At 34.6% G+C, this 24,458-nt stretch overlaps 1 protein-coding gene across 9 annotated transcripts in view; it reads right to left on the reverse strand.

The window, feature by feature from the left end:
- Positions 1–23,459, reverse strand: part of POSTN (periostin) — a 35,644-nt gene extending 12,185 nt beyond the window's left edge. For all 9 annotated transcript variants that reach the window (XM_003733106.5, XM_003733104.5, XM_003733102.5 and 6 more), the window contains exons 1-16: positions 23,299–23,459; positions 21,899–21,997; positions 17,188–17,252; positions 15,464–15,621; positions 11,462–11,626; positions 10,446–10,592; positions 9,805–9,946; positions 8,231–8,443; positions 7,497–7,631; positions 5,773–5,921; positions 3,839–3,975; positions 3,136–3,266; positions 2,176–2,306; positions 1,966–2,068; positions 1,792–1,859; positions 898–943 (exon numbers count right to left, since the gene is read on the reverse strand). In XM_003733106.5, coding sequence (XP_003733154.1) covers positions 898–943; positions 1,792–1,859; positions 1,966–2,068; positions 2,176–2,306; positions 3,136–3,266; positions 3,839–3,975; positions 5,773–5,921; positions 7,497–7,631; positions 8,231–8,443; positions 9,805–9,946; positions 10,446–10,592; positions 11,462–11,626; positions 15,464–15,621; positions 17,188–17,252; positions 21,899–21,997; positions 23,299–23,417 — 2,008 coding nt within the window. In that variant the 5' untranslated portion in view covers positions 23,418–23,459. The remainder of the gene's footprint in view (positions 1–897; positions 944–1,791; positions 1,860–1,965; positions 2,069–2,175; positions 2,307–3,135; positions 3,267–3,838; positions 3,976–5,772; positions 5,922–7,496; positions 7,632–8,230; positions 8,444–9,804; positions 9,947–10,445; positions 10,593–11,461; positions 11,627–15,463; positions 15,622–17,187; positions 17,253–21,898; positions 21,998–23,298) is intronic.
- Positions 23,460–24,458: the final 999 nt, after the last annotated feature.

Here is a 24,458-nt window from a genome sequence, read left to right on the forward strand (position 1 = left end):
TTACATTAGCTTTACTCCTTTTCCATATCTAGTATAATCTAAAGAGAAATTTTCTTAATTAAAAACTGGATGCTCATGGTATAAAATGAAATGATTTTCTAGTCAGAATAAATGCGGGGATTGAAGTAATGTTTTAGCTACCGATACATGTTGAGCGTTTAATTGGAGAGCCAAAACAAAATGAAAAGAATTTCTGCTTGAAAGTTACAGTGAAAGAAAGAAAAAGACACAGAAAATGACATGATAGAAAAGACATTCTACCAGCTACACTTGTGAGAATGAAGTATCCTTTACCATTGGTAAGTAGTAGAGGTTTAATTTTGATAATCTGGTAGTGTCAGAGATCAAACAACCCTGGAATTTAGAAACTTTAGATTTGTCACATGTTTGTCCAATTTTGAATGGGAGAGTTTTTGAACTGCCACTTCATAATCATTGTTATTTTTTAACACATGCTTCTCAGCCTGACCTTAGACAGCTCAGGGCTTGAAGGTGGCATGAACAAGTCTTTGGTAAGGTCATTTCTGTGTCCACATGTCTGATTTTTTAGATATTTCTGGAGGCTCTTTATGTCATCTCTTTCCTTTATATGCCTTTTTTTCCTGCCTCTTTGCCACACTAATACTATATTTTGCTATATTTCTCACATCATATAATATTTTATTTTGCTATATTTCTCATATCGTATCATTCCTCTTTTTCCAGTGAGTAGGGAAGAAGTTCGTTGGGGCTGAATGTTATCTGGGATCTCAAGCCCTGTTTCAAGTGAAATGAGATTGACTGTAGTTGGAATTCTAAATACCAGATTATCAATAATCTCTGTGAATACAAAGAAATGTATTGTTTTCTTTTTTCATACCTTGCCACCTATGTGGCCAATATTTATTATATACTTACTATAGACAGTCATGGGGATTTCTTTGAAGGTACTACCACGAACAAACTGAAAATAAATGTTTATATTTAGTAACATGAAATGCGATAGTTGTGTTAAAACCATGGCACCACTTTAATTTTTACTAAAGTAAAACTAGTGAAGCTATTATTACACTTATTAGAAGTGAAGTCCTCATATAAATCATCTTCCAATTAGTTGCTATCAGGTCAGAAGGCATAAAAATCATTGTAAATACTCAGAGATTTAAAATTATAGAATAAATAATCCAAAGTGAAATATATTTGTTAAACACTGTTTTCTGCTACTTTTACCCTATATTGAAAAAGAAGAAAAACATTCCTTTGCTTTTAATCTGTGATTAGTGACTTTTTTTTTGAGAAGGAGTTTCTTTCTTGTTACCCAGGCTGGAGTGCAATGGCGCTATCTCGGCTCACCACAACCTCCGGCTTCTGGGTTCAGGCAATTCTTCTGCTTCAGCCTCCAGAGTAGCTGGGACTACAGGCATGCGCCACAATGCCCAGATAATTTTTTTTTTTGTATCTTTAGTGGAGACGGGGTTTCACCATGTTGACCAGTATGGTCTCGATCTCTTGACCTCGTGATCCACCCACCTCGGCATCCCAAGATCATTTTTTTTTTTAAGTGAATGATCTTTCCATTATATTCTGCAGTGAAAGTATTGAATGATAGAAAGATTTTAGTTATTTACCATCTTAGTTGTCTAAATTGTCCTGTAAACGTTTTGAATAAAGACTATGTCCAATTTAAATACATAATTTGCATAACACTTTATACAATACTTGGTCCTGTGTAGCTTTAAATAAATATTTGTTGAACAAAACCACAAAGAAATGATGTCACATATTAGAAATAAATCAAGTAATTTTCAATACCTTAATTTGGATGTGTTTGATTAATTTATTAAGTATTTCCAGCAGACGATCATTTCCAACAGGTATGTCTGTGAAGAGAAATATTAAATGAATGTTGGTAAGAAAGCATAAAATAAAAATTTAGGTTCATATTAAAAAAGACTTAGCCCATCAGTGAGTTCAATAATTACCAACCTGCTGGGTAGAGGAGCTTATCTACGACATGAATTACACCATTTGTTGTCAAGATGTCAGATTCTTTTGATTTCAATTCATTCACCAGAAGTGTATCATTTGCCTAACAAAATAGGAGGCAATTTCAATGATGACATTTAATTAAGAATGAATATTTAGATAACTTAATGATCGATGAACACAATTATAAATTCATTCTAGACAACTTACTCCCTTCAGAAAGATTTTGCTTCCTTGTGTGGTCTTTAAAATGTTAGTAACACCAGGTTCAAATCCTTTTCCAATGAAAACTCCTGGTGTCAGGTGATAAAGAATGATGTTTTGAAGAGCATTTTTATCCCCTAGGAGAAAAATATACATTTTTTATTCAATGATATGACTTTTTGATAGACAAGGACTAAGAAACAAAGCATTTCTTTGTCTTTATTTTTTTTCATATTGTACTTTCTCAGAATGTCATTATTCTCTCAAATAATAGCAACGCTATGTCAAAACATAGAGTCACTTCAATTAGCCTCATCAAAATAGAACTTAACTTACGGGTAGAAACACATTTAATTATTTTCTAAATTATAACTGTTTTCTTCTTTGTCCCCTTATTACATGATCTTTGATAGAAACCACATAAGTGAACATCTAGCTCAACAGTATGACAGTAAGCAGTTTAAGAAGATTACTGAGTGACCCTCCACACATCCCAAGTTGATGAAATTAAAGGAAACTAAAGCTTGCCATGAATACCAAAGAGGGGATTTTTTTTTTTTTTTTTTTTTTTTTTTTTTTGGGGGGGACGGAGTTTCGCTCTTGTTACCGAGGCTGGAGTGCCATGGCGCAATCTCGGCTCACCGCAACCTCCGCCTCCTGGGTTCAGGCAATTCTCCTGCCTCAGCCTCCTGAGTAGCTGGGATTATAGGCATGCGCCACCGTGCCCAGCTAATTTTTTGTATTTTTAGTAGAGACAGGGTTTCACCATGTTGACCTGGATGGTCTCGATCTCTTGACCTCATGATCCACCCTCCTTGGCCTCCCAAAGTGCTGGGATTACAGGCTTGAGCCACCACGCCGCCTAAGACGGGATATTTTTAAAGCAGAAATCTGGACAGGAAAGCTTGAGAAAGAAATGAGATCTTGAAATGAAGGGGAAAATATCTGAAATTCACTTCTACTCACGCATCAGAAATTCTTTTTCTTCGCTCGTCATTCCCTTAAAAGCATCATTGGTTGGCACAAATAACGTCCAGTCTCCAGGTTGTGTCAGGACCTCTTTCAAGTCTGCAGCTTCGAGTAGGCTGAGGAAGGTGCTGAATAGGAAGGATGTACATTAGTTTTGTCAGATTTTGATTTAGGTATGATCATGTAGACTGCATGTAATAGAACAGAATCCGTGTATTGTGGAAAGCATGAGAAAACTGCCTATACATTTTCAAGTGTTTCAAATATAATTTACCGGTTAAAAGTTTTATTATGAAAAATGATTGAAATATACAATATAATTTTTAAATTTTTTTCAACTGATTTCATTCTATAAAACTTGACATGGTCACATATAACAAAAAAGAAGCAGTTTCGTCATTTAATAGTCCACAAAATAGTTTTTGCTATATATACCATCAATTTCTAAAAACTGTTTGTAAGAAATATGTCCAGAAGTAGTTTACTTTGTTAATTTGTTTTTACACACAAAATCATATTATGGTGCACCAGGAAGTAGCAGTGAAAACATATATCAATTTTGAAAGCATTTGTATGGACATTTTATTCTAAATCATATTTTCAACCATACGGAAGACTGAATGTCTTTGGGATACTTCCTATAAAACAAAAATATGCCAATAGCTCTCATTCTTTGTGGAGGTGCCACTGATAGGCTTACCTAAAGCGCTTATCTTGTCTTAACTTTTCATGGAGAGATTTCTCTGCTGGTTTGATGATCTCACGGAATATGTGAATAGCGCCGTTTCTCCCTAGCTTACTTCCTCTCACCATGCATGAATTTTCAATGCAGACAGACTAGGAAAGGAAAGAAAGGTATGGAGTGTCCTTTTCCTTGCTTGAATTTTCGCATATACATGTAACTACATAATTAAATTTCTGGATCGGCCCTTCTGAGAGGTTGCCTATTGTCTGAGGCCACTCATCAGCATCTTTCAGTGGCTCACACAAACTCACAAGGCACTTCTTACCCAGCCAGATTTTTTTTAAATAAGTCAAGCTACCCTATGGATCAGGCAGGTAATTTTGTCAACAAATTACAAAAATTTCATGGAGTCCCACTTCTACATTTTTTATCATTTCTATCTAGATTTGAACTATTTCTCCACACCCTCTTTTGGTCAACACCATCTGTAAAGATTCCTCACTTTAGTGCTTTTAGGGATCGTCACAAATATTTACTCTATTTTCTTAACTGTAAGACCCAATTCATCATTAGAAGTCAAATCACGGACATATTTATAGCGTTTTGAACAAATGTGATATATATATATATACACACATACACACATATATATGTATATACAAAATTTAAAGTGCAGCCCATTGAATACATACTTTAAAAAGTGTGTTTGGAACACAGGGAGCTGCTGCCATGTGCCAGATTCAGTTCTAGGTAATGTCTGACTTCCTGTGAACTATTTTAGCTGTAGCTGCATGTGTTATCTGGACAGATACTAAAAATATCATTAGTTGCACTGTAATTTTGATAAGCGATATTTCTATAATATTTCCTGCATCCTAAAGTACAATAGGGCTGGGTGCAGTGGCTCATGCCTGTAATCCTAGCACATTGGGAGGCTCAAGTAGGAGGTTCACTGGAGGCTGGAAGTTTGAGACCAACCTGGGAAATACAGGAGACTCTGTCTCAAAAAAAATTTAATTAAAAAATTAGCCAGTGTGGTGGTGTGCACCTACAATCCTAGCTACTCAGAAGACTGAAGTGGGAAGATCCCTCGGAACCAAGGAGTTTAAGGTTACAGTGAGCTATGATTGTGCCTCTGCACTCCAGCCTGGATGACAGTGAAACTACATCTCCTAAAAAAAATACATTAAGACCATTTTATAAAGTCCAGAAATCTCTATGTGTCAATAAAGGTTTATCCTGAAAATCATTCAAAAGGTACTCAGGTGCTGGCTGGTTATTTTACAGTACAATATCACCTTGCATATTTGATCCTATGTACAAATTATCTTGTAAATTATAATGTACTCTGCAAATAAAAAGTTTATAAAAAATTAGTGCTTTCTAGAATTGAAAATAATTGATGCTTTAGAACACAAAATTATTTATAATGAAGCACATGCAACCGATCTGAGTTTGAGACAGAGTCTCACTCTGTCGCCAGGAGCCAGGCTGGAGTGCAGTGCACAATCTCGGCTCACTACAACCTCCGCCTACCAAGTTCAAGCAATTCTCCTCCCTCAGCCTCCCAGCTGCGACTACAGGCGTGCGCCACCACGCCCAGCTAATTTTTTTTTTTTTTTTTTTGTATTTTTTAGTAGAGACAGGGTTTCATCATGTTGGCCAGGATGGTCTCAATCTCTTGACATTGTGATCCGCCCTCCTCGGCCTCCCAAACTGCTGGGATTACAGGCCTGAGCTACCGCGCCCGGCCACGATCTGAGTTTTTAAAACCTAGCACTTTTTGTGGACTTTGCTCACAGTCTTCATCGAAGCTACCCAGTTCCTTGATGGTTCCATGAATATTTACTATTAAAACCACGTTCATAAAATTCTGGGAAATATTCGTTGAAACAGCATTCTTTGGCATGCCATTTGACAGACTTTTTATTTTATTCTGATTTACTTACTGTCCGATATACAAAGACTCTGAGATGTTTGCCTCCCATGGTTTCCAGTTTTTGTCCATTGTAAAGCTCATTAAGGCCAACTTTTACTTTCAAAATGTGATTCTGCAGAATTAATTTAAGAAGGCGCTGATCCATGCTCAGAGTATCATCTGTAAATAAATTCATTAAGAAAGAGCATGATTTTATTTAGAAAGCATTAAAGTTTCCCCTGGTGAGACGGAATCATGTAGACAGATAATCCCTGACGTTATTAATATCATTGATTTTGCACTCATATGATATATGAGTCAACTAAATGCTCAAAACTAACAATTCAATTCACTAAGTAGAAACTCGGTGATCCATTGTATCAAATGATACAATATATTAATAATACAGTTCCAACCCGTTCAAACAATGAGTTTCATCTCTGTAAGGGCTACATAGTTTTTATAGTGGTCACTGGCAAATGCTACACCTTAATGGTGGCCAAGGTTTTTTCTGAATAATTAGATGTCCATTAGTCACATGAAAAACTATTGATGAATCCTCTCTAAATTAATCTTGATTACTGGAAAGAGAATCAAAACAAACAACCTCTTAAATATGGGTTGCTGCCAAAATACATGGGGATGATTATTACAAAGAAGAAAGGCAGCCTTTCTAGGAATTCACTTTTCTTTTGATTAATAGTTTTCTGTATCACAATTTAGTATTTGGAAAATACTCAATTTGGAAAACCATTAAAAATTGTGTTACCTGTTTTTGATTAATATATTTTGCCTAACAATTTAAATATGTCTTTGTGAAATCATTGTCCTGAGAAAGGTGGCAGGTTGTGTGAATCTGAACATGGTCTGTGAATAGGTGAAATATTTATGAATACTATTTTATTTATATTTATAAATATTTACTAGGTAAATATTTATGTATACTATTTTAAATCATGATATGGAAGTGTATAATATTGTCATTTTATTTATTTATAATTTGACACCCTTACTATCCAAATTATGAGATGCAAAATACACCTATTTATTTCTAAATATTATGTTGTGTCAAATAAAGAAATCAGCTTTATTTTTTAAAATATCTATCAATGCATCCTTATTGTGCTGGAAATATTAGATTCACAGAGAAACTGAAAATTCTTTTTTTAAAAATATTTTTAATTGATTAATTAATGTATTTTTTGAGATGGAGTCTTGCTCTGTCACCCAGGATGGAATGCAGTGGTGCGATCTTGGCTCACTGCAACCTCTGCCGCCCGGGTTCAAGAGATACTCCTGCTTCAGCATCTCAGGTAGCTGGGATTACAGGTGTGCACCACTGCACCTGGCTAACTTTTGTAGTTTTTAGTAGAGATGGGGATTCACAATTTTGGCCAGGCTAGTCTTGAACTCCTGACCTCGTGCTCCCAAAGTGCTGGGATTACAGGTGTGAGCCATCACACCCTGCCTGTGAATACTCTTCATTACAAACTTTCACTCCCTTTAGGCCATTATTCATTATAATAAAATGTTTTGAAATGAAGAGCATTTTAGCAGAGACAACATAGTACTAACACAGTGTATGTGTAGCCAGTGCGGAAACTAATCAACATGTATTCTTTCTTACTGCAAACAATCATAAAACATGTATTCTTTCAACCTCATAAAACATGTATACTTTCTTTCTGCAAATAGTGATCATAAAGAAAAAAAGGTGTGAGGCAGAGAATCAGAACAACAGTGTCCAGTACATACCAGAAAATGCATTATTCACAGGTGCCAGCAAGGTGTATTCTCCATTTGGCTTCAGAGCGGATGCCAAGCCTAACTGGGCCACAAGATCTGTGAAAGTGCTTTGCTGTTTTCCAGCCAGCTCCATAACTTGTTTGGCTGAAAAATAAACCATCACCATCCTAACAATGTTGTCATTGCTATTATCTCCGTCATGAAACTACTAAATCAATTCCTGTCTCTTTTCTAATATTGTAAGCTATTTACTGCAATTTTAGTGTGGTAAGACAACCTGCCCCTCCCTTGTAAAAGAGTTCCACTACAATTTTTTGGAAGGGGCTGATAATTACAATGAATTTTGGAAGGAAAATATCTTTCTGTCTTCCTACTACATGTTTCTTTGATTCTCTATTGTTCATCTCTCCTATCTCTCTACCCTGTGAATTCCACAGCATTTTCACTTATCCAAAGTGGACCATTTGGTCAGATCTTTCCTTCTCTTTCCAAGGAAAACTCTGGCACTGTGAAAACCTTTATAAATATTAGATGTCAGAACCCTAGAAACCCAAAGATTCATGCATGGAGTGCCCATTACTACACTATCTATGAAGAGCTCAAGTATCTCACTATTTATTGAGTTAGTGCTTTCCCTGCCATTCTTTATACTGTACATTCATTTTTCACCAACTTACTCTTTGAGACAGCATAATACTGGTAAATTACAGTAAGTTGTAAAAATATATAAAACCGTTTCTTACCAGAATCAGGAATGAGAACCTGATCAATCAAATGGATCACACCGTTATTTGTCACAATATCCTTTTTGTTCACCATTTTGATTCCGTTTACTGTTATACTGTCACCGTCGCATCCTATCTCAATTGTATTTCCTTCCAGTGTCTCAAAGACTGCTCCTCCCATAATAGCCTCAGAACACTGGAGCGTATTTAAGATGTGGTACTTCATGAGAGCTGGAGAAGACAATAAAAAGCGCTAGCTTTCAGATCAGGGGAAATGACATTTGACTCTGGAAAGATGTGTTTCACTGTGGAACTAAGTATTTCTTAGAATGTAGTAAGACCTAAGGATTCACTAACAGCTTTAAAATCCTATTTATGTTCTAGAAGTTTTTTCCTATCAACTACAAAATAGAAACAGCTCAGCTTCGTCGGAATAATAAGAGGAGAAGATCTGCTTCAGGAAATGATTTGTGCAGGATTAGAAAACGTGGCAGATTAAGTTCCAGCTATCATCAGAAAGTAACTCGTGATGGGAAAGCAAGAATTGGTTCTTTCAGAAGACCTTTGACTAGCATGATGGCTCACACCCATAATCCCAACAATTTGGGAGGCCTAGGTGAGAGGGTCGCTTGAGGTCAGGGGTTCAAGACCATAATGGGCAACACAGCGAGACCCCTCTCTACCAAAATTTTTTAAAAAGGAAGGCCTGTTAAATTCCAAAATACCCAAGGGCAGTGTCTTGTATTAACTGATCATAGCAGCGTGTTTGTACATAACGTGTAATGAGGTAGATAGAGGCTGAGGATAAAACAGATTATTTCATGAAGGCAACTTCTAGAAAGTAGCCAAATAAAAGATGATTTATTGAGGGACCTCTGGAGGGATCTATGCCTCAACTACGTTATATCTATTGTGCATCCTAAAAATTTCTCATCTTAAATTGGTTAAATGTATTTCGGGACAGGTTGAGTATGTGAAGTATGCAAGCGCAATGTAAAACCTATCTAACAATAGAAAGGAAGCTTGGAAAGCCACCAAGTTCTTCTGTGTATCAGTAGTTAGTGGGCCAAGAGAACCATGCAATTCTCACAACTCAGTAATACCCTTTGGCATAAATACAGAATTAAAAGCATTGCATAACGTGTTTACAATATTAAAATTTGATGATCTAATATTTCTTTCCAACACCTGCTAATCCTTCTGAATATCTACTACCTATTTACTTGAAAGCAGTATGAAGCATTAGGAGAAATATCTAATGTAGATGGCGGGGTGATGGATGCCGCAAACCACCATGCACATGTATACCTATGTAACAAACATGCACATTCCTCACACGTACCCCAGAACTTAAAGTATAATAAATAATAATAATAATAAAAGAATGTGATCTTAAGGGTAGTCTTCTTATCTAAGAATTACACTCTGCCTGCTCTTTCAAGGACTTTTGAAAGACTCATATTACATCTCAGAATAAAAATTTTTCCTTGCCTTTGCTTATTAAATCTAACATTACTGGCAAGAACTAGCCTCTTTTTTATTTCCTTCTTAGAATGCTGGCAGACTTCTTAGAGGGGAAAACATTTGACTACCTTCAGAAGCCACTTTGTCTCCCATGATCCTTTCTAGGACACCTCGTGGGAGTCTCTCAAAAGCCTCATTGGTGGGAGCAAAGAGTGTGAAGTGACCTTCTCTTCCAAGGGCTTCCAGTATGTCCGATGTGATGGCAGCTGCCTGAAAAAAAAATGTGCTTTTTAGGGATTTTCACATTGTAAATCCAAAAGAAAATTACAACATGCTTAGCCTGGGCTGACATGGAGTTGATTCCTACACTGCACGGGTTTGTTCTTGTTAGAGCTTCAGAATCTTACTCTTTGACACAACCATGTCTTTTCCAACTGTCTTCAAATTGTGTTTGCAGGAATGGAAATTCTGCCCATGTTTGTGGGACTGTAGCAGTATCTGGCAGTAGATATAATAACAGATGAACACGTTCTAAATGCACAAAATACCCTCCAGTCACATGACTAACCATTCTTAGTCTATCATTTTCTTAGAAATATTATTTCACATGAGGAGATGATTTCTCATCTTTAAAATGAAAATAGTATTCATTCCAAGAACTATATTTGTAACATTTTTGCCAGATTTATAGCATTTTTATTGTTTTTAGATTTTGACAGGAGAAGAGGAGGGATTTCAATGACCTAAGACAATGTGCTCCTGGACTTACTCTAAAAGATGAAAGTTCATCTTCTGCTTCAACGAAGTCTTGAATTGAGTTACCAATTTGGGTGAGGACACGATCAATGACATGGACAACGCCATTTGTTGCAATCTGGTTCCCATGGATGATTCGAGCACAATTAACGGTGACAACCTATAATTATTTGGAAAAATCAAAGTGCTGAAATTAGAGACATCCGTTGACCACTGAGACTGCGAGCCCATTCCCAGTTTTCGTTTATACTAGCAAATGTAGCAGAAGGGAAATGATATCCTAAATGTAAATGCTGGGGATGAAGAATTACATGTTGTTATCTCTGAAAAATAGGCTGTGAGAGAAAAGGGAACCAATTCAAACCCCAAGTCTAGACACACTTAACGTATCTAGCAACATAAGGCAAAGGTGTTTTTTCATTCCAATTATTGCTTTTGTCCCTCTCTTTTAGGCAGATAGTCACAAACCTTTTAATGTGGGTCACTGAATGCCATAAAGAAGTCTAATTAGTCCTCAAATAAGTTTTGAGAGGGAGAAATGAATAATTATTGTATAGATATAATTAGTTCTATTACAAGAACTTTCTAAATATTGCTTCATCGCTGACCTCTTTTGTCACTGAGAATTTGGCTATGGAAAAAGTCCTATGATCCCCTTGGCAGTTTCCTGCAAACACTGATCCAAACACACAAGAACTTCAGTTTCAGTAGCTAGAGAACACTCATTCTTTGATTACTCTTTTTGCTATTACAATAAATTATTTCAAATACATCAGCTAATAAAATTTCTTTTTTTAGAATACCTTTCTACTGTCAACTAACTGTTCATGTCATTTGTCCTTTACAATCACTATAACTAGATTGGAAATTTACATGCCCTAGATTTGGGGGGAAAGTCATAATACAGCACTTACTTGTTCTAACATTTTATTATTTTTGTGAGCATTATATAAAAGGTATAGACAAAATTAAAGAAGCATTTTATCACTGTATGTTTCATAAATGTACTTTTTTACTGAAAAAACTTACCCCATTAGGATAATGGTTAATGAAAAGTCCCAAATTGTTATACATTGAAGGAACAATCATGCCATTTTTTAAGTCCTTGGTCAACATTCTCTTATCAACCATGTGGCTATGTAAAGCGTTCAGTAATTCAACATTCACATTGCTCTCCAAACCTCTACGGATATCCTAGGAAACATTGCAATGATAGAAGTTTAATTTATTGTGGATCATTAGTAAAAAGTCTTATGATCGCCCTATGTCTACTCTCTTGCTATTTTCTCATTGTATTATCATATGGACATACAAAATTCACATAAATAACTTGAAATTATATTATTACAACTGGTTAAGGAATTTTGCAAGTTCAGGTACTTAGTTAAGGGTCTTGAATATGATAGAGTGCTTAGAGCACTATTTTTAAAGTGAATATGTTGATGAAGAGACAATCTTGATATAAACAATAAAATGGTAAGAATTAGGGAGATTTGAAATTAACAGATATTTAAACTATTTTAAGTGGCAAACAAAACAAAAATGACATTATATTTGTATGCAACATTTGAGTTTTAACAGGGTTTCATGTTTATTTCATAGCAAATTCAAGAATTCAATCATCCTGTACCTTTTTATCGATCCAATACCATGTATGATATTATGCTTTACTCAATGCTGTGGGAAATATAATAAGTAAGGCATAAAGTCACAACCATTAAGGTGTTTATCATATAGCAGCAAGTAAAAGTAGACACAGTAAGATATAGGACAGAGGGAAAAAATGCTTTCCGGGCTCAAATAAGAAAGAACAGCTTTTCAGAAGTAGTTTGGAGATAGATCTGGAAGATGAGATGAGATTTAAATTAATAGAAATAATATGGTAGTCTTTTAAATCCAGTGCTGACTTAGGGTGAATGCCAAGAAGGCAAAAGTTGTCCAGTTTGGTTAATACACACTTTTATGTTTCTCAGATACTATTAAGAAAGAACTTCAGAAGGCCATGTTGGACAATAATGTGGATGACTTTAATGCCCTAAGGAGTAAAATAAAGTGGCCATGAGGAACCACTGAAGATTTTGTGTCATTGGAATTTAATGATTAGAATCAGGCTTCAGGGAAGTTGAGTGGTAATGTACAGCAGAAATGAGAGTACTAGGTTGATCACTTTAGATGAAACATGAGATAAGACTAACAGCAGTTATACAACTAACAAAGCACATAAAGGACCTCTTCAAGGAGAACTACAAACCACTGCTCAGTGAAAAAAAAGGAGGACACAAACAGATAGAAAAACATTCCATGCTCATGGTTAGGCAGAATTAATATAGTGAAAATGGCCATACTGCCTAAAGTAATCTATAAATTCAACGCTATCCCCATCAAGCTACCAATGACCGTCTTCACAGAACTGGAAAAAACTGCTTTAAATTTCAAATGAAATCACAAGACAGCCCACATAGTCAAGACAATCCTAAGCAAAAAAAACAAAGCTGGAGGCATCACACTGCTGGACTTCAAACTATACTACATGGCTACACTAATCAAAACAGCACGGTACTGGTACCAGAACAGAAACATAAACCAATGGAACAGAACAGAGGCCCCAGAAGCAACAACACACATCTACCACCATCTTATCTTTGACAAACCTGACAAAAATAAGCAATGGGGAAAGGACTCCATGTTTAATAAATGGTGTTGGGAAAACTGGCTAGCAATGTGCAGAAAGCAGAAACTGGGCCCCTTCCTGTCACCTTACACTAAAATTATCTCCAGATGGATTAAAGATTTAAACATAAAGCCTAACACCATAAAAACACTAGAAGAAAACATAGGCAAAACCATCCAGGACATAGGCACAGGCAAGAATTTCATGACTAAAACACCAAAAGGAATGGCAACAAAAGCCAAGATAGACAAATGGGATCTAATTAAAATTCAGAGCTTCTGCACAGCAAAAGAAACCATCATTAGAGCGACCAACAGAATGGGAAAAAACAGCCAACAGAATGGGAAAAAATTTTTGCAATCTACACATCTGACAAAGGGCTAATATCCAGAATCTACAAAGAACTAAAACAGATATACAAGAAAAAAAACGAACAACCCCATTCAAAAGTGGGCAAAGGATATGAACAGACACTTTTCAAAAGAGGACATATATGAGGCCAACAGACATATGAAAAAATACTCATAATCACTGGTCATTAGAGAACTGCATATCAAAACCACATTGAGATACAATTTCATGCCAGTTAGAATGGCAATCATTAAAAAATCTGGAGATAACAGATGCTGGAGAGGATGTGGAGAAATAGGAGCACTCCTACACAGTTGGTGGGAGTGTCAATTAGTTCAACCATTGTGGAAGACAGTGTGATGATTTCTCAAGGATCTAGAAATAGAAATTCCATTTGACAGAGCAATTCCATCACTGGGTATATATCCAAAGAACTATAAATCATTCTACTATAAAGACACATGCACACATATGTTCTTGCCTCCCTGTGTACAATAGCAAAGACCTGGAACCAACCCACTTGCCCATCAATGATAGACTGGACAAAGAAAACGTAGTGCATATACACCATGGAATACTCCGTAGCCATAAAAAATGATGAGTTTGTGTCCTTTAAGGGACTTGGATGAATCTGGAAGCCATCATTCTCAGCAAACTGACACAACAACAGAAAACCAAACACCACATATTCTCACTCATAGGTGGATATTGAACAATGAGAACATGTGGACTCAGGGAGAGGAGCATCACACACTGGGGGCAGTTGGGGTGGTAGGGGAGAGATGGGGGTGTGGGGAGGGTGGGGAGTAATAACATGGGGAGAAATGCTGGATATAGTATACACCTAAAGTAAAAGAAAAAAAAGAATTGGAGAAAGGGGATATAAGGATGGGTAAAAAAGGTTCAGATATGAACATCGAGACTGGTAGTGCCAATTGGGGGGAAAAGAAAATAAAAAACCAATTATTTATGGGGAGAAATAAAATGGCATATGTTTTAGATAACTTTTGTTTAAAGAAGCAGATGGTATATCCAGGGATGAATACTAAGATAAACAATAGAAATATTCTATTGAAGTTCCAAGAAGAAACAAGTCCAAACAACAAGCATAGACATCATGTTTGTATGCCCTAAAGTGATAGCCGAAACAATGATAAGTGCATTGAAAGAGCAGGGTCAACTTGCTGGAAGAAATTCTTATGAATTCCATTCTTTAAGGCAAGGAAGAAGAGGAGTCAGCAAAAAGGGCAGGGGAGGTGGTTAGAGATGTGTTGAAAGACAACCAGAAGAGACAGTTCTATAGTCAGGTAACTAACCACACAGCTAATGTAGCCAATAATGCCTACAGATGTATGCCTGAACTTTATTAAGTATATTTGGCTCTAGTTATAATTATCAATTCAGCGCCATATCTAGTAGAAAGTAAAAATGAAAATACATTATACCAGTTTTATAGATTCAGAAACTGAGTAACAATTTAGGGTATTGTAAATTAGACTGTGCACAAATGTCTGAAAATCAATTGTGTTTCCATGTTTCATGTAACTATCCACAAACATGTATACAAATTTGACAATCTGAATATCCATATATATTTACATATAATTAAATATATATAATAAAATACAGCTATATAACAGCTTATGATAATTTTAAATTTCAGTAGGCTTCTTAACTTACCTTTCTGTTAGACATGTTATGTGAAATTACATATATATTTCCTCACAAACAAAAAGGAGAGAGGAAACAAGTAAAACAGGATAAGTGGCCTTTTAGCTGATTCTTGGTTCCCCTTCTTAAAAAAATTAATGTGTAAGTCTCCTGGAAGTTATTCTATTTGCAGATTTATTAAGATGTTTTACTTCCCTCAATGACTCATCCCTTTATGTATCTTCATATGTATACCATAGAACGATATAAAATTTCTATTAATATTCAAGTTAATAAATCAGTTAAAATGAAACAACAATATCAGCAAAAATAAATATATTTAAAAAGTAATGAATTACAGAATCCAGGTTGTCCCAAGCCTCATTACTCGGTGCAAAGTAAGTGAAGGATCCCTCTCCCTCGATCTCCTCCCTCAGTTTTGAGACGTCAGAATACCGCTGTGTTGTGGTGGCTCCCACGATGCCCAGTGTGCCATAAACATGGTCAATGGGCATGACTGAAATAAGCAAGAAATAAAGAAGTACTGAGAATAATCTCAGGATGTTATTCACAATCATTTAAACTTTATGAACAAGGTTAAATTTCACAAGGTTCCATGTAGTAATTTTAGCAATAAAATTATATCAATAATCAATTTTATGGAAAAGTTATTTTTGAGTGCTAAATAATAAATGCTACTGAAAAATATTATTTTACATATTCTTTGCGTTGAGGAAAAGAAAATTGTAAACTATCATCCTGGTTTAACATTTAACATATTTAGATCTCAATCCTGCTACATCAATAATAATTCAATCACAATTCACTATTTTCTGTTATTCAAATCTATCAATTTTATAGATTTTGAGTCCTTAAAAAAATATGTAGTCCTGCTTTTTTTCATTACAATTTCTAGGAGCAAATAATTCAAAATATTTAATGCTTCCAGAATGTTTCTCCTGAAGGTCAGAAGAAAGATTCATGCGTGAATGTCAACCTGAAGGGGTTTATTGAGGAATGTTCCATCAACTTATTTTTTCTGAACCTGTTTGATTTGAAAATTAGTACAATTTGATATTAGCATAGAAGAAACGGTTATTAAATTTGTGAATATCATTAGATTTGGTTAAACAACTATTAAAGTATAAAACTGGGATTTAAAAAGACCCTTAAATGGAGAAACTGAGTCAAAATGAAAAAGGTTAAATTTCACAAGGTTCCACATAATTCCTGTGCCTAAATTGAGAAAAACAAATCCTAGAGACCTGACTTAACATATGTATAATCTGTAATCAATTTTAATTTATTCAAAATTCAATATAAGCTAATGATGTAGCATAGTTATCAATGACATTATCCAAAGTGCAAGGTCTCCCCAAATCAGTTACTCATCTTGGTATTGTCTCTGCTTCTCAGACCCACATGGATGGACTTTAAATATCAGTCTGGGTTTATATTCAGAAAAAAGGTTGCTTGTCTAGAGACTTTCCATGGGTTGGTGTTATAATGGGGAGGGTCAGAGTCTATGTCACCTTAGAAGAATTGGGGATGGTTAGCCCAGAGAACAAGATTTTATTCAAGAAGAGACGGTAGCTGGCAGAAAGGCATAATGATTGGCATGAAATATCTGAACGGCTGCCATTTCAAAGAGGAAATAGATGAACTATTATTTTCTCTAGTTGGCAGAGGTATAGGAAACCAAATTTCAATATAAGGAACATTATAAAATCAGAACTATTCAACTAGAGAAGATAAAGTTTTGCCAAGTAGTGAAGTTCCACGTTCTTAGACAAGTTCAAAGAAAGGGATTTTGTAAAGAGTTTTGTTCCTTAATGGGAAGCTGAACTAACTTAAATTTATGACTAAGTTTCTTTGTATTGCCCAGCATCCAGTGCATGAGAAATGTGCTCTTATATTTTATCGTTGTGATAAATTCATGATTAACACAAAAATTGGAGGGACATATCTTGGATTTAGGATGGTGCTGAAATACACAGATACAATTGACTTCTCCACAAGCCATCTCAGCCCTTTCCTTGCATATAACATGTTCCTTATTCAATTCAAGAAATTGAGATTTTACCTGCAGGGCAGCCTCTCATTCCTTCCATTCTCATATAACCAGGGCAACATTCATATAACACAGTCCTGTACATTGAAAGAAAATTAATATAAAAATGGGAAACTAAGGATACATTTTGACATAAATTTGACAAAATATTTCACGTATTGCCATAATTTGTTGAGATTCTAAAAATCAGGTGTTTTTTCCCCTTAATTTTTTCTATGTTTACATGAGTTTAATTTCTTGCTGCAGTCTCATGGTACTATAGGAAAGTTGCAGAATGTGGATTCAGAGGAATGCAATTTGGGTCCCATTTCTACTACTTGGTTGACATGTGAACTTGAGCAAGCTATTTAATAAACTGGAGTCTTTGTTTCCCCAACCATTTAACCTGAATATAGTAGCTATAATACCTGCTCACAGAGTAATTGTGAACCTCAAATGAAATAATGCTTTTGAAACCATTTTGCAAATTAAAAATGGCTAGAAATGTGCTTTAATAAAAGATCATTGGAAACATAAGAAAATACATTAACTCATTTGAATTGATAAAATTCTATCTATTGCTAACTAAAATAATGCTATTTTTGGTGTAAATTATTGGTAGAGTTATTAATTTTATTATATTATAGACAAACTTTAAAATGTTTTTATTTCTGTAAAGTTTTTAAAAAGCAATCTAAGTTTATTTTAATATTAGAGTTCAGTAGTAAAGAAAATGGCATCCTGTTTAAAGTTAACAAAGTGTGTTAAGTTCTATAGACAATAATTAAGGTAACAGACCAGAAAATTCAAGAAATCAAAATATACACACAGTAACGTTACCTAATTTACTATATTTTGAGAGAAAATAGTAATTTAAAATTATATATATAATTGCTTATAAAATGAAAACTACAATTGTATTATATTATATTAATATAATGCTAATTTTTATTTTTTTCCCATTTTATAGATTTTTTCTGAACTTCATCTAATATAGTCTATTTTAACTAAAATTTTACATAATTACAAATGTCCTTTCAATAGAAATATAAAGGTACATGTATCAAGCAGCAATTAGAAACAGGAGGATTATTACAAGTAAAAAATGCACATAGTTTTGTAAATTTTAATTGATACATATCATGTTACACAGATGATGACAATTACAGATTAATTATTTTGTAATTCACTAATTAAACATGAATCAGCTAATTCAGATGCTATTTCTTTTCCGGGCTTTTATCTAGTTATCATAATTGTATTCAAGATGAATGAATAAAATAATCTAGACATGGGAGAGAGATTGGCAACTATAAGAATGAAATCTTTTTTTGGTATGATGAAAATGATAGAGCAAATTATCAAGAAGCAAAAATTTTAATGATGTAAGAGATGATCTTATACAGTCAAATAAAAGTAAATAAATGTTTTCAAACTGAACCCAGGTCCATTAAGTAATTATCTAGGATTTGTGATCCTGTTTATAATGTTGTCATTCTCTGTTTGTTAATAAAAATTTTCTGGCATGAAATATTGGCTTAAGAATAATAGATAGATAAAAATGTAGACAAAATTAAATGGGAAATACCCATTTCAAGTTATCCTCTAATTTTAATATAATTGGAAGAATAGCTGGTATTGGAAACACAGCAAATCCTAATACAGCCTCTAAATAATTTTATTTGCATGAACTGTACGTAAATAAATCTGATAATTAGATATCAAAAGATCAAGAATTGCTGATGTATTAGCTTTAGCATATGTTGTAAACAATTTAAAAAATGAGATAGAAATGTGTTTAGTCCCGAGTTTGATAATACTTACTTGAAGTAAAATAGTGAATAGAAAAGGAAATTTAACAAAAAATTATACAGCATATGTTAATATAACAAGGATCAGTCATAGAGAATTAATGCACTAGATGCGATAAAATTCTAACAGTTCATTGTATTATCAGCTGATCATTGAACAATGTGGTTATCTCTGAGTAGATATTTTGAAAAGAAAAACAAGTAGTTTTTTCAGAAGAACATTTATGCTACCGAAAACTCAGTGTTTTTGGTCAGTAGGGCGAAACAAGAGTTAAAAAAAAAAATCATTGCTACCTACAGCTCTATGCATGAGAAATTTATCTTTGTTTTCAGAATAGCATCTAACATTTCATGAAACACCAGCTAAAAATGTCACAGACATTCTCTAGAGGAGGTTTACAGAATACTACATTACCAGCACAATATATATTTTGGGCAATATCTTAACCTTAGGAAGCTTCATGTTTTTCATTAGGCTCAGTTTACTTTTCCCAAATCCCCAAAGCAACTGTCCAACTGGAAGGCAAACATTTCTGTCATCCGATCTAAAAGTCTTGAAGATATCTCTAGAAATTGCAGCAGAAGCAAGCAGATTGCAGACCGAGCAGACTTCCTGTCAATATTATTGATTTCTTTGATTATTTGAAATTGGCATTTACATTTACTTCAGATGTAACTAGGTTTTGAAAATGAAGCGACTTTGGAAAAATAAGCTAATATAATTGAACAAAAGGGACACTGTTATATTGCTAGTTAAAAAAAAAAAAAAAGCCAGGCTTCAAAGTCATGTTTTTTTTTTTTAATGGAAAACATGAAAGAATTTTGGCACAGCCTCTGTACAAGTCTTGACATCACTCATGTATTTAGATGGTTAAAGTAAATTGATGGCATTCTTCTCAATCTTCTAGGAAGGATGCCATAAACATTCTCCCTAATGTTTCAGGGTGAAGGTCCTTTCTTATCTAATTAGAGTGCATTTCAAATGTGCTTCATAGTATCCAAGAATATAAAGAATAAAGAGAGGAAAACTCAGAGCCTTGGAGTCCCTCCGGGGGCTTAGCTTGCAGCACCGCAGAGATCATTGTAACAACTGATTGCATTATAATTGTGTGAATGACTCACAAGTCTGGCAGAAGTCTGTACCCTAATAGGAATAATGTTGAAGTTAAATGATAATATCAAGTTGAACTCTATTAAGCCAATAAGCAGGGGATTGTCAATGAAGTCCTCAGGTCCTCTAGACTTGGTTACCATATGGAGATGTAACCCAGCTAAGGTTAAATGCCGTATATACATGCCTTGTTAAATGCCTTGTATACATGGTCCTTACTTAGAAATAAAGATAAGTTTGTGCATTTCAAATAGGCATCTGGTTACAACTTCCTTTCCTAGCTACATCTACGCATTTTTTAAAATAGTTTAATTTTAAGGACAACTGATACTATGCATTATGGTTACTTAGTAATTTCACATTCATCAGTTCATTTAATCTTCTCAGAAGTTCTATAATACAGCTATGAAATCCATGTTTTACAGGCAAGTCTACAAGAGGGATTCCATATTTAACATTGTTATCATTTTTTGAGATGGAGCCTCATTCTGTTTCCCAGTCTGGAGTGCAGTGGTGCCATCTCAACTCACTGCAACTTCCTCTTCCCCAGGTTCAAGCGATTCTCCTGCCTCAGTCTCCCAAGTAGGCACCCACCATCATACCTGGCTAATTTTTGTATTTTTTTTAGTAGAGACAAGGTTCACCATGTTGCCCAGGCTGGTCTTGAACTCCTGGCCTCAAGTGATCCACCCTCCTCAGCCTCGGAAAATGCTAGGATTAAAGGTGAGAGCCACCACTCCTGGCCCATATTTAGTATTTCTACCAATATTATTAGCTTAGAAATAAGTTTCCAATCAATTCTTCCACCCAAACTTAGGGAAACTGAATTTTAATGCTGATGAATTAATCAGGTTCTTCCTTGGATATTTTGATTCTCAAAGCATCCTTCACTGAGAGTGGACTCCAAATTAATAGGAGGCAGGGAGGAGCCACTTGTATTGTGTTCGTGACTGGGGATGGCATCTCAAAGTTTGTGATCACATTACTTACCCTATTTATGACTCATTGCCTCAGAGTAAAATAAAGATTTTAGATCACAGGAGTGGTTCTTGACCTTAATATATCCAGAATGTTTATTACTTTTTTTTCCTCCCAATATTTATTGGTAAAACAAACCAGAAGGCATATCTATTAAGTGATAAATAATGCTTTTTAATTTTAAGCTAATCAGTGAAATATGTGTTAAAACATATCATCCTTTGGGCTATTGAGATATCATCTATAACGATGAGCTTCCATTATCACCTCATGGACCTCTGGGGATGGAACATCTTGAGCTGGGAATCACTGGATTAAATAAAGAGATAAAACTCAAGTATTTTTTAACTTTAAACTTTTATGAAAAACTCTTGAGGTAAAAATGGAGTACTTCAGACAATTTCTAAATGATTGCAAGCAAACATTAAGTTTTTAACTCAGAAACCCTGATATTCTAAATCAGTTTGTTCTGGGTCACCTTTTTATAAAATGAGAAAACTGAGTCACAGAGGTTAAGTGACTTGCCTAAGATAAAAGAGGGCCAAACCAGGGGTAGAAACAACATCATCATTTACTCACACCAGTTCTATACCCAATCAATAGCCATGTGATCTGCTTCCTTCTGGCTTCCACATCACATGGATTCAGGGGGAAATCTGAGTCCTGCTAATAGTGGAGATGCAGACAGAACTTCTTTATTCATGTGTGTATTCCTTTCTTTTCTTTAAATAACTCCCACAATTTGGGGCAGTATTTTCAAGAAGAATGGAGTGTACATCCAAGGGAAGGCATATACATCATAATGTTTTTGGAACTGACATGTATGAAAAAAAGCAGGACTTACGCTTTCTTTCCACAGATGGCACCTTGATACCAGTTCCTACAAGTGCTGAAATATTTCTTTTTGGTACCCAAAATCTGTTGAAGGGCACAGACATTTGGGCTGGAGGATAGAGAGAAAGGAAAAAAGTTAATGTCCTAATAATGACTGTTTTTTCATATCTACAGATCAGATGATAGAAGATGTGGATTTGATATGCAGAGATACGATTCCAGCCTTGTACAAATCTAATTTTTGACCCAATCCTTCTGAATTGAAAAAGGTAAAGTCTGTAGGAGTTTGGGGGGGAGACAGAAAAAAAATTATACATTTCTGAGAGCAAAATACAAGTGTTTCAAAAAGCTAACCAAATAGGAATATTCAGACAGTAGTAATATAACTGTATTTCTATGTACCTTATTGCTTTTAATAGTGGTTAATCTAGTGACCCTTTTTAAACCAAACATGTGCTGATTTGGAGGACGGCCATAACTTCAGGGCTCTCTGGAACAATGAGAGATCAGAGAGCAAACGAGACAAGATTTACTATGTACACAGACACTATACTGTGTAATTTTCTAGGTAAGTAATCACAGAAGTAAATGAGTGCTAATGTTAACTTTTAAACAATATGGTTGCATAAAGGAGAATTTATCTTTTTGAATGGAACAACAGATTAGAACACCCTCTGTCACAATTTTACAGTTCTCCTTCCCTTCTTAAAGGGATAAATATCTTATTTCACTGTAAGTCAGAGAAGCTTTTGAACATCATGAAAATCCCTGTGAGGCACAGGAAGAAGTGCCAAGATCCACTTAAAAAATTATAAATGTTTGGATAAGTTACAAAATCACATGTAATTTTTAAAATGCTTAGTTGTAGTTGCATTAGTTCTATAAAATATAAATTGCTTTTGCAAATTTTACAGAATTCAGAATTTAAAAGTAACTTAAATTCTTCAAAGAGTTCAGAGAACTAGTTACATTACCCAGTATTTAACCTTCATAGGTAATTTAAATAAATTTTCTCTAACATCATGTGAGATATTTCAACGCTGTTTACATAATGATAGTCCCTAACAATGGATTTTTTAATTTTGAAAACCCAATTTCAGATGGAAGAAAATAAAAACACAAATAAATTAAATAATAAAAAATACCAAATTAAATTTTGCTATTTAGATTAAAATTACAGAGTATTTCATAAAAAACAATTATATTCAAGTTATTTAGACAGTAATTAAGCCTTAAAGCTTAAAGTGCATAGATAAATCAGAATACTCACACTTTCCTTTCTTTCCCATTACTTCATAATAATTAGAGAAAAAAAACCTCAGGCATATATGAGAAACTTTATGTATACTTGAACATATAACAAGCTAAAGAACAAGAAAAATGGTTTATAAAACCAAAGCACTGACTTACCCTTGATCCCGGCCCCTGATACGACTATGAGCCAAGATCTTGTCATAATGACCATTGGTGTTTGCAGGGTTAACAACAAACAGCAATAGTAGAGAAAACGTGGGTAAGAAGGGAATCATCTTGAGCCTCTCCGTTGCAGTTAGTCCACGAAGAGAACTGGCAGTGGGCTTTGCAGAGCTCAGAGTTTATATACATGTCAGAGTTGTGGGAGGGAACACTGCATCAACCTGAGAATGTGAACTCTTTCCAAGAAACATCAGCAACTTCAAGTTGCCAGCTGAGATTTGTTTCAGTTAGTTATATTTAAGAAACACATCGAGCTACTTTTCCTTTTCATTATAAAGAATGTACTTGTTTTTAATCATATGAACATCTGACTCATTGCATGTTTATGTCTCAGTTTTATTCTTTTGTATCTTAGAGGGTTTTATGAAAAATTCTTTTGTTGAGTTTTAAGAGATTCTGCAGTCCTTTTCAGATAGAATGTATAATGTCTGTGTGCTCAAGATTATTGTTAGGTCTTATGCAGTTCACATCAGAACTGAAAGATTATTTTTGTTATTTTTACCAGAAAACAAAGGTAGATGCAAGTCTTACAATCACAAGGGAATAAAGGCTGTTGATTAAAAACAAACTCTGGTTAGATTTAAAACTTGTGTAAGATATGAAACAAGAATTTAACTTGCTGAAGAATCATGTAGGAGAGTCCACATTTTCCTTGCTATCCTACAAAAATAAGAGTACTACCTCTCATTTCCTTTCTTTTTTCAAATATCAAGGAACATACAGAGTTAACATAAACGTACTCTGAAAAATTTCTCTAACTCTTGAAATAAAGCAGAAAGGACAAACGTTTGTGCTTTACTGTTTTGCATTGCATACTTCACGTGATGTTGAACACCTCTACACAGCACATCTACTAATAACCACTGTGAGCAGCAGCCACTATTGGAAGCAATTGTTAGGAATCTAAAGATAACTAGAATAATTGAATACATATTAGGAAATGGGCATTGCCAAGGTGATTCTTCTGATTTTATCAAGACTAACTAAAGCCTTTCAATGTTACACTATGCAATCCCTAGCCAAGAAAATGGGCATTCTTACCACTCCACACACATATAAAATGTTGGATAAAGGAAATCTGAATGTCAGAAGTA

This window comes from Callithrix jacchus, chromosome 5 (genome assembly GCF_049354715.1).
Source record: "Callithrix jacchus isolate 240 chromosome 5, calJac240_pri, whole genome shotgun sequence".
NCBI lineage: Eukaryota > Metazoa > Chordata > Mammalia > Primates > Cebidae > Callithrix > Callithrix jacchus.